We start from the raw sequence: 10,356 nt of genomic DNA, 5'->3' as shown, positions 1-10,356 counted from the left end.
AGCATCAAATGTGGCCCCCAAATTTTATAAAATACCTAAATCATAAATGTTTAGTTTTCACAGCCATAATCCAGGCATATTCTCATGTTTTATAAATGGTGGCCAGCATGCCAGGGCAACTCTAAAGAGATACAATTTCTGATTTTTGTTTTAAACCATAAGACAGAAAATCATTTAAAAAAATAAATAAAATGTTGCCATCATGACTGTAATTCTTTTTTTTTGCCTGCACTGTGCGGCTTGCAGGATCTTAGTTCCCCAAGCAGGGATTGAACCCGGGCCCCTGCAGTGAAAGCACTGAGTCCTAACCACTGGATCACCAAGGAATTTCCACCCATGATAGTAATTCTTGATTCAGGCAGAATCATCAATGGATGCTAAAACTAGTAGTTAAATATTTGATGAGGAAATGGATATTTACATAGGCTCAAAGTATCTCCCTACAAATTATGAATCACAAAGGGGAAAATACTGTGTTATTGAGAAATCTAGGGAACATCACTTCAGTCTCCTGCGTCACTAGAACACCACCTGTCTCACTAAAAACAGTCACGTGCCTCCTAAGGTGCCTCACTGGGCATAGGACGTCATTTCTGCAGGGCTCCCACTAAACATGAACTTCCTGCAGGCAGTCATGAGGAAACATGCAGTGAACCCAACCTGAGGGACATTCTATAAAACAGCTGGCCTGTACTCTTCTCAAATGTCAAGATCATGAATGCTGGGGAAAGGTTGAAGAACTGTTGTAGATTACAAGAGATTACATAGACAGTTATCTTATTAACAGAGACAATTAAAAACAATGTGTGACCTCACTCTGGATCCTGGACTAGAAACAGAAAATTGTTATACAGGACATTACTGGAACAATCGGCAAAATGAGAATAAGGATTGTAGATTACAGTACTGTATCAATGGTAAACACCTTGCTTTTGATGGGTGCATTGTGGTAATGTAAGAGAAACTCCACGAGCATCCAGATGCTTAGGAAATAGACACTGAAGTTCTTCTGAAGTTCTTAGGGGCAAAGAAAACCATAAAGCAAACGTGTCAAAATTAACAGCTGGTAAATCTTGGTAAAGGATATAGATGAGTTCTTTTCACACTTCCTGCTTTGTTAGTCTTGTTTTAAACTATTTTCACTTTTCTGTGAATTTCAGATTATTTTAGAATAAAAAATTGAAAAGAAAATAAAATCAAGAGGTGTGTTCTCCATGGTCCACCTCACTGGAACTCCCTGAGGAGTCACATGGGTCCAGGTCCTTAATGTCAAGGAAGACGGCAAGAGACCTATGACCTAGAATCTTTGTTAGAAGAAAGTATGCAATGGCACATTTTCAATAGACTGGGCAAAGGTAGAAAATCTTAGTATTTGCCAGTCTTCTCCAATTGTTTTCCTTTCTTTTTTAAAATTATTAATTAATTTGTCTGTATTGGGTGGTGGTGGTGTGCAGGCTCCACAGTTGTGGCGCAGCCTTAGTGGCCGTGCAGCATGTGGGATCTTAGTTTGCTGACCAGGGATTGAACCAGTGTCCCCTGAAATGCAAGGTGGATTCTTAACCACTGGACCACCAGGGAAGTCCCCAGTGTTTTCCTTTGAAAGGTGACAGTGAACTTGCCCTCCATGTTCATGTGTCTCGAGGTGGAACCACACAGGAGACCCTGAATGCTTTATGTTGGTGAGGCGGCACGGACAGTAGAAAAGCCACTTTCAATGATATTAATGGTAAAGAAATACTATCTACAATAATCATAAATCTTTAGCAGCTTTTTCTCATCTATTAAAATACAGTGAAATGTACAGCAAGTCCAACTTCTCTGTGGGGAAAGGTAATCCCAGGACAGCATTACTGATGTTCTCTCATTCTAAAACTGTTTGGTCACTATCTTTGCCAGGTAGGACTCTCTACAGCCTTGTTCATTCCTCGCCCTGTATCTTTCTCAAGTCCACCCAAGTTGCATTACAATGTCTTACCCTCCATTCGGGCCATTCATTTCAACTGCAAAAACCAACAAATATCTTCCAGGCACAAACCTTATACAAAGACTATATTTAGCTAGCCATCTACCAACTGGGATTCTACTAGGGATGTCACTTAAACTTTGTCTCTACCTCCATTTCTCTGCATTTAAAATGCCCCCATGAACGGGCTTCCCTGATAGCTCAGTTGGTAAAGAATCCACATGCAATGCAGAAGATTCTGGTTCGATTCCTGGGTCGGAAAGATCCTCTGGAGAAGTGATAGGTTACCCACTTCCAGTATTCTTGGGCTTCCCTTGTGGTTCAGCTGGTAAAGAATCCACCCACAATGTGGAAGACCTGGCTTCGATCCCTGGGTTGGGAAGATTCCCTGAAGAAGGGAAAGGCTACCCACTCCAGTATTCTGGCCTGAAGAATTCCATGGACTGTATAGTCCATGGGGTCACAAAGAGTCAGACACCACTGAGTGACTTTCACAATACAACGACAACATGAACAGGCAGATCTTATCTTCTTCAATTTGGGCCACATCCAGGTAATACATTAGAAAGGTTTGTAGGGAGAAGGAGTATTTCATTTGGTGATACTTCCCTGGTGGCCTAAGGGAACTTACAACACAGTTGGAAAGACAGAAACACACCAGACGTTAAAGTGATTTCTGCAGAGCATTGATGTGAGAAAAGGAAATTTCAATCCAGGTCTACCATGAATTCCCTGTGTCACCATGGCACATAACACCTCTTAAAGCTTCCTGCCTTATTTGCAAAATGAGACGGCTGGACTGGATGATGATACTAATAACAGCTAAAATTCACTGAGCATTTCTTATATACTAGGTCCTATATCAAGTACTGACCATGGATTAACACACTGAAACCTCACAATACTGCTGAGGTAGGTACCATTATCGCCCCTATTTTACATATAATCCATGAGATCCAATGTTCTATAATTATGTCATTTCAGGTTAAAAAATATGGTAGACTGTATTTTCCAAAGGTGGCCACAACAATAGTTCCCATCCCACGTGCTCTTCTTAGAAAGTATGACTTTGACACTCCAGCCTTAGAGAGGTGGGTCTATGTCCCCTCTCATTGAATCTGGGTGGGCTTTTGTCTGGAGCAAGTTATGTTATGGGACCTCTGAGAAGAGATCATAAAAGCCAATTAATACAGCTTATATTAGTTTTCTACTGCTGTACAAAAGATTATCACATATTTAGTGGCTTAAAATAACAGCCATTTAATCATCAAAAAATTTACAAACAACAAATGCTGGAGAGGGTGTGGAGAGAAGGAAACTCTCCTACATTGTTGGTGGGAATGTAAATTGGTATAGCCACTATGGAGAACAGTATGGAGGCTCCTGAAGAACTAAAAACAGAGGTATCATATGACCCTGCAATCCCACTCCTGGGCATATATCTGGAACAAAACATGATCTGAAACGGTACATGCACCCCAATGTTCAGTGCAGCCCTGTTTACAAGAGCCAAGACATGGAAGCAACCTAAATGTCCATCAACAGAGGAATGGATACAGAAGATGTGGTACATATATAAATGGAATATTACTCAGCCATTATAAAGAATGAAATAATGTCATTTGCAGCAGCACAGAAGGACCTAGAGTGTCATACTGAGTGAAGTCAGACAGAGAAAGAGAAATATCATATGACATCCCTGATATGTGGAATCTAAAAAGAAATGATATAAATGAACTTACTAACAAAATAGAAAGAGACTCACAGACTTAGAAAAAGAACTTATAGTTGCCCATCTGGGGAAGGGATAATTAGGGAGTTTGGTAAGGTTATGTATACACTGCTATACTCAAAATGGATAACCAACAAGAACCAGTTGCATAGCACATGGAACTTTACTCAATGTCATGTGCCAGCCTGGATGGGAGGGGGGTTTGGGAGAGAATGTGTGTGTGCTTAGTCGCTCAGTCGTGTCCAACTCTGCGACTCCATGTACTATAGCCCACCAGGCTCCTCTGTCCAGGGGGATAATCCAGGCAAGAATACTGGAGTGGGGGAGTGGGTTGCCATTTCCTTCACCAGAATATCTTCCTGATCCAGGGATGGAACCCGCATCTCTTATGTCTCCTGCACTGGCAGGCGGGTTCTTTACCACTACCGCCACCTGCGTGGATATATGTATATGTATGACTGAGTCCCTTTGCTGTTCACCAGAAACTACTACAACATTGGTAATTGGCTACCCTCCAATAGAAAAAAAAAAATCTAAAGTATGAAAAGAAAAACCCAGCCATTTATCAGCTCATAGTCTGTAGGCTGGGATTCTCGGCACAGCATGGCTAGGTTCTCTGCTCAGGGTCTCACAAGGTGTGCGTGCTGTTGGAGGAATCCAGTTCTTTGTGGCTACAGGGCTCTGGTCTGCCTCTCCTCACTGGCAGTTAGCTGGGGATGCGCTCAGCTCCTAGAGGCTGCCTACACTCCCTGCCAGGTGGCCATTCCACGCTCCATGTCAGCCAGAGAGAATCCCCCTCACGTCAAATCCCACTCACACTTTCGATCTCTGACTTTCTCCGTCTCTGACTAACAGACCCAGATTCAAATGGCTCGTATGAGAGAGAAGACACTCAGAAGAGGAGGAGGCAGTGTTATCCCAGAGGCAGAGTCTGGAGTAATATGGCCACAAGCCTAGGTATAGAAGATGAAAGAGGCTGAATTTTGGACTGTTAGCCTCCAGAACTGTGAGAAAATAAATTTCTGTTGTCTTAAGCCAAAAACAAAACACCTCATGTGATCAGGTCAGGCCCACTTAGAGAATCTCCCCATGTTAAGGTCAACTGATTTGGGACCTTAATCTTATCTTCAAATTCCCTTTCGTCATATAATCATGGGAGTGATATTTAATCATATTCATGCGTTCTGCCCACACTTGGAGGAGATTATGCAAGATTATGCCTACAACACATCTTCTTAGGCACCGTGCTGTGAGGAAGCACAAGTGGCTTTAATAGTCTCAGCTGAGCTCCCAGTAACAACCAGTATCAACTTGCCTACCTTGTTAGGGAACCATTTTGAAAGTGGATCTTCCAGCTCCAAGCTGAGCTGCCTCAGGTGGATCAGATAAGCTGGCTCTATTTAGTCTCACCCAAACTGAAAATATCTGAGTACAATAAAAGATTGTTGTTCTAAGCCACTATATTTTGGGGTGATGTTACACAGCAATAGGTAATCAAAACCAAGTAGCAACCTATGGGAGATGATCTCCAAGTACTGATAGCTTCTAATGGACAAGGTGTGGCAACTTACATTTATTTTAGGACACTGGAGCATCTGGCAGTGTAGACCTAAAATGTCATTCCATTCATGGTTTGCTGATTTACTAATTCCAATTTATAATGAATTGACTCATACCAGTATATCAGTCATCTGTATTTGGAAGCCCAGGGCTTTAAAAGGGTTGTATAAAAATAATGCTGCTTTCCTTTTGAACGATGGCTATACTGTGTATTTTAAAACTATATTTGTAAAACATCTGGGATGTAAATGAACACAGATAATGAATGTATTAATTTTTAAAAGTATAACGGGCTCGTTATAAATCACTGCGTGTATGCTCACCTGCTAAATCATGTTCGACTCTATGACTTCATGGACTGTAGCCCGCCAGGCTCCTCTGTCCAGGGGATTCTCCAGGTAAGAATACTGGAGTGGGTTGCCACTACCTCCTCCAAGGTATCTTTCTGACCCAGGGATCAAACCAGTGTCTCCTGCATTGCAGGCAGATTCTTTACCACTGAGCCACCTGGGATGCCCTATAAATCACTACATAAGTACAGACTATACAGTCCATGGAATTCTCCAGGCCAGAATACTGGAGTGGGTAGCCTTTCCCTTCTCCAGGAGATCATCTCAAACCAGGGATTGAACCTAGGTCTCCCTCATTGCAGGCGGATTCTTTACCAACTGAGCTATCAGGGAAGCCCATAAAATGAAAGTCACTCAGTCGTGTCTGACTTTTTCCGACTGTATAGTCCATGGAATTCTTCAGGCCAGAATACTGGAATGGGTTTCTGTTCCCTTCTCCAGGGGATCTTCCCAACCCAGGGATTGAACCCAGGTCTCCCGCATTGCAGGAGGATTCTTAACCAGTTGAGCCACCAGGAAAGCCCATTAATATTTCAATGTATACTTAATTACTTTTCAACTCATCATTTTTACTGGAAAAAGCAGAAAACACTGGGAAGACCACCATCAGTTCTGTCGTTAAGAATTTTCATCAATGGATTTTAACTATTAGGTGAAATACTTGGGAGAACATAATATTCATCCACTCTCAAAGAGGCTCCAGAGAGGAAAAGGTACCTTTATAATGGAGAAACCTGACAGACAATTCCTTAACCACATGATCAAACTCACTGTCACCAATGATGGAAACAAATGATATCAGGTGCCTCCCACTGTAATGCATTCAAGACAACCACACCTGTGTAGTATCCTTACCAAAAAATATTCAATTTAAATTTAATTAAGATAAAACAGACTAATCCAAATTAAGAACATTCTGAAAAACCACTGACTTGTACTTTTCAAAAATATCATATCACAAAAGAAAAAAAAGCTGGGGAACTCTTCTAGATTAAAGGAGGTTAACCTAAAAAATACAACTACATGTGAATCTTGAGTGGATCCTGAATTTTCCCCCTCCAACAAGAAAGAAAAAAATAGCCATAAAACTATTTAAATATGCACTGCTTATTAGATGATACTGCTGTACTAAATGTTAAGCATCTGAGCGGATTATTGTGGTTTGGAGAATGTCCTTGTGAAGAGCCAGACACTGAAATATATAGAGGTGAAATATCCACAGGTAACTCAGGCAAATTGTGCAGAGAAAATTCTGTACTTGAAGAATTTTGTATCAACATCTAGTCAATGCAGTCCACAGACTAGAGAGAGCAAGCCGAGTTTCCCCCGTACCTGAGAAGTGGTAAGCTAGACCACCGTCTCCCTCGGCGGCACCTGGAGCACTGAAAGGTTTCAACAGGCGGCAGCACACCACGGAGGGAAAAACAAGGTTGTACGCCCATCTTTGCTTAAATGCACTAGCGAGCACGCAAACATGCAAGCACGCTCTACACACTTTACGGCAGTCATGCAAAGGCACGAAGGCGAGGCCACGCCTCCCGCTCCCAAAGACCGGCATGAGAGTGGCACGTGCCCTCTGGTGCACTTTACGGCAGAAACGTGAAGTCACGAGGGCAGGCCACGCCTCTGCCCGCAAACAAATGCAGGAGAGTGGCACGTGCTGTCTGGCACGCTTTACGGCTGTCGCGTGGAGGTGCGAGACTTGGGGCTAACGCAGCTTCAGGGTAGGCTGAGGTTCCAGGTTCTATGCCGCACGTCATTGTTGGTTAGCTGTTCGTTTGTTGGTGCTCCGAAGTCTTGGTGATCATGGCAGCGGTGGTGGCTCTGTGGCGGAAGGCGATGGAGACCGTGAAGACTAAGGAGTTCCGAGATTACCTGACCAGCACGCACTTCTGGGGTCCAGTGGCCAACTGGGGCCTCCCGCTGGCCGCCTTCGGGGACATGAGGGCATCACCGGACAACATCAGTGGCCGCATGACTACTGCGCTCATCTTCTACTCGATGGTCTTCATGCGCTTCGCCTACCGTGTGCGTCCTCGCAACTTGCTGCTGATGGCGTGTCACGGCACCAACGTGGTGGCGCAGAGTGTGCAGGCGGGCCGCTACCTCAACTACCACTATGGCGGTGGCACCACGGCAGCCACCACGGCTGCTGTCTCTGCTGCCTCTGCTGCCTCTGCCACCTCTACCGGCTCTGTGGATTCTACTGCAGCTACCACCCCTGCAGCTGAAGACCCTTTGGCTGACAGCGACTGCCAGGAGATCGCCTGCTATTATCTAGTGACCTGGAGCTGTGATTGAGTGGCCTGATCGAATCTCTGCAGTTTCTACGCACTGAACTAATCTTCCTAAAGAAAAATTTAAAAGTTTGGTTTTGACTCTGAAACAGTGCAGATTTGATTGAAACCTGCAGTTCAGTTAATAAAAAAATGGCAAATAGCACAGAACTGTCGCTGTTGGGTATAATTTATTTCGTCGAGAAATAAAATGGTTTTTAGAAGGTGAGGGTAGATTGGCTAGTCTTCCTCCCCGCGGGGCCTGCAACTCGAGGGTTAATTTATGTAGGGGAGGAAGAGTGAATGAAAAACACTTCAAAGTACTGATTTTTTTTTAAAAAAGCTCTCTTGGGAACATGTTTTTGGTACTTCTTTTGGGTGTTCAGGTCAAATAAGGGTGCTTAGTAGAATATGACTTTAAAAACTTGATACAGCCACAATCTGTTTACACCAATAAATTCAAGGGCTATTTCTACTGAGGTAAATATTTCCAAGTGGGTTTAAATGAATTCAGTGATATCCAGCTTAGACTTTAAGATGTACTTAGCAAGAGAACGTAGAATCTCTTGATGACCGAAAACAATGATAGAACCTTCCATGGAAACAAGATAAACAAGTGGCTGTCAACCCGGAATTCTTGGTAAATAGAAAATAAAAACAAGATCATAATCCTTTCCTCTTTTCCTCATGCCTAAAAATGGGGGAAATGGCAGTTCGTAAAACTGGTGAACTTACCACCAGTGTTGCATGCTAGCTAGGGTTGGAGGTGAGGATCAGTGGTCAACAGTATTAGCCCAGGGTATCCCCCTCTAGGAGGACTTCCTAGGTGGCTTGGTGGTAAGGAATCCACCTGCCAATGCAGGAGATGCAGAAGACATGGGTTTGATCCCTGGGTCAGGAAGATCCCCTGGAGGAGGAGGAAATGGCAACTGACTCCAGTATTCTTGCCTGGGAAATCCCATGGACAGAGGAACCTGGCGGGCTACAGTAGTCCATGGGGTTGCAAAGAATCAGACATGACTAAGCACACACACACACATTCATGCTAGTCCATGGGGTAGCAAAGAATTGGATATGACTAAGTGCATGCACATGCGTGCACACACACACACACCCATGCTAGGAATCCTATGAGTGCTCAAGGATTTGCTTAAACCTGGGAGCATGAGGAGGGAAAAAGATAAGGGTGGGGTTGTGGGTGTGAGGTGATTACCTCTACAGCAGAGGCTGCCCTCTAGGATTTGATCCCAAATCCCCCAAATCCCTTGGGAGAATGCAGGACGTTCCAAAGTGATCTACTGGGGAACCTCAATCAATGCAAGCGTTCAAATGTGCTTACACCCTGCTTTTGTTAAAGATTTCAAATGCAAAGACACTGAAAACAACTCTGAAACCTTCTGAAGACATCAGGTTTTGGGCAAGACAGGCACAGGTTTACTTTCTGTGGCATCTAAGCAACAGTCCTCTTTGGAGGCAGTCTTGCATTTCACATTCTGCATACAGGGGGAAAAACAAACTCAGGAAAATGACAGCGTGTGAGTTATCTATTGCTGTGTAACAGATCACCCCCACACTTAGCTAAAAACAACAAATATCTCACACAGAGTTTTGGAGGGTCAGCAATCTAGGAAGGGCTTAAGTGCTTCTGGCTTGGTCTTTCAGCTGTCTGCTGGGGCTGCAGTCTCTGAAAACTTGCCTGGGGCTGGAGGATCCACTTCCAAGCTTATTCACACAGTTGCTTGCAGGAGGCTTCACTTCCTTGTCATGTGGGCCATAGGGCTGCTCATAACATGTCTTCCCCCAGAGAAGGTGTTCCAAGAGACAGAAAGTCCAAGATGGAAGTTGCAGTCTTTTATAGCTTAACCTGGGAGGTGACATACTATCATTTCAGCTGTGTTTGCTTGGTCACATGGACCAACCTTGGTGCACTATGGGAAGACAACAGAAGGGTAGGGGTAGCAGGAGGCAGGGATCATTGGGGGCCATCTTGGAGGCTGGCTACCATACACGGTTCTGAAGCAAAAATTTTCCATACCTTTCTGAAACTCAGTAGAAATAAATCATGCAAGATCATTGCCCACCTTCCCCAAGAGATGTCACAAAATGCTCAGTTTACAGTTTTGCAATCATTTCAAACAAGCATATATCATAGAGGATGGTTTTTGAGAAGCAGGAAAGAAGTCTCTGGAAGACATGGTAGCTTCTAATATTTCAGATAGTTCAGACATACAATAATAAAAAGCAGCTCTAAAAGTTCTGAAATGAATCATAACCTTGGTATCAAGATTTTTATTGAAACTTTAAAGGATTTTCCCCCTTCACTCTTACTTGAGTAGAAATTAATATATTTCTAGATTTGTTTTACAAAATAGATTTTGTAATTTGAGTATTGCATTTCAGTCAAGGGCCACTGTCTGTTGAAGACATATGAGAGCAGGTAACTAATTAACCTGGTAAGGGGAAAGGGGGTAATCC

General features: G+C 43.4%; 1 protein-coding gene across 1 annotated transcript; it reads left to right on the top strand.

Annotated features, from left to right (window-relative positions):
- Positions 1-6,880: 6,880 nt before the first annotated feature.
- MPC1L (mitochondrial pyruvate carrier 1 like) lies at positions 6,881-8,049 on the top strand. Its single transcript, XM_081564495.1, has one exon. The coding sequence runs from the start codon at positions 7,412-7,414 to the stop codon at positions 7,904-7,906; it is 495 nt and encodes a 164-aa protein (XP_081420621.1). The 5' UTR covers positions 6,881-7,411; the 3' UTR covers positions 7,907-8,049.
- The last annotated feature ends 2,307 nt before the right edge of the window (positions 8,050-10,356 follow it).

Source organism: Giraffa tippelskirchi, chromosome X (assembly GCF_054371585.1).
Source record: "Giraffa tippelskirchi isolate mGirTip1 chromosome X, T2T-mGirTip1v1.2.pri, whole genome shotgun sequence".
Lineage (NCBI taxonomy): Eukaryota > Metazoa > Chordata > Mammalia > Artiodactyla > Giraffidae > Giraffa > Giraffa tippelskirchi.
This window is presented reverse-complemented; position numbering and strand designations above follow the sequence as displayed.

Bases quoted from the DNA above. Each gene is read 5' to 3' on its own strand.
- MPC1L (XM_081564495.1), top strand. From the start codon at position 7,412: ATGGCAGCGGTGGTGGCTCTGTGGCGGAAGGCGATGGAGACCGTGAAG.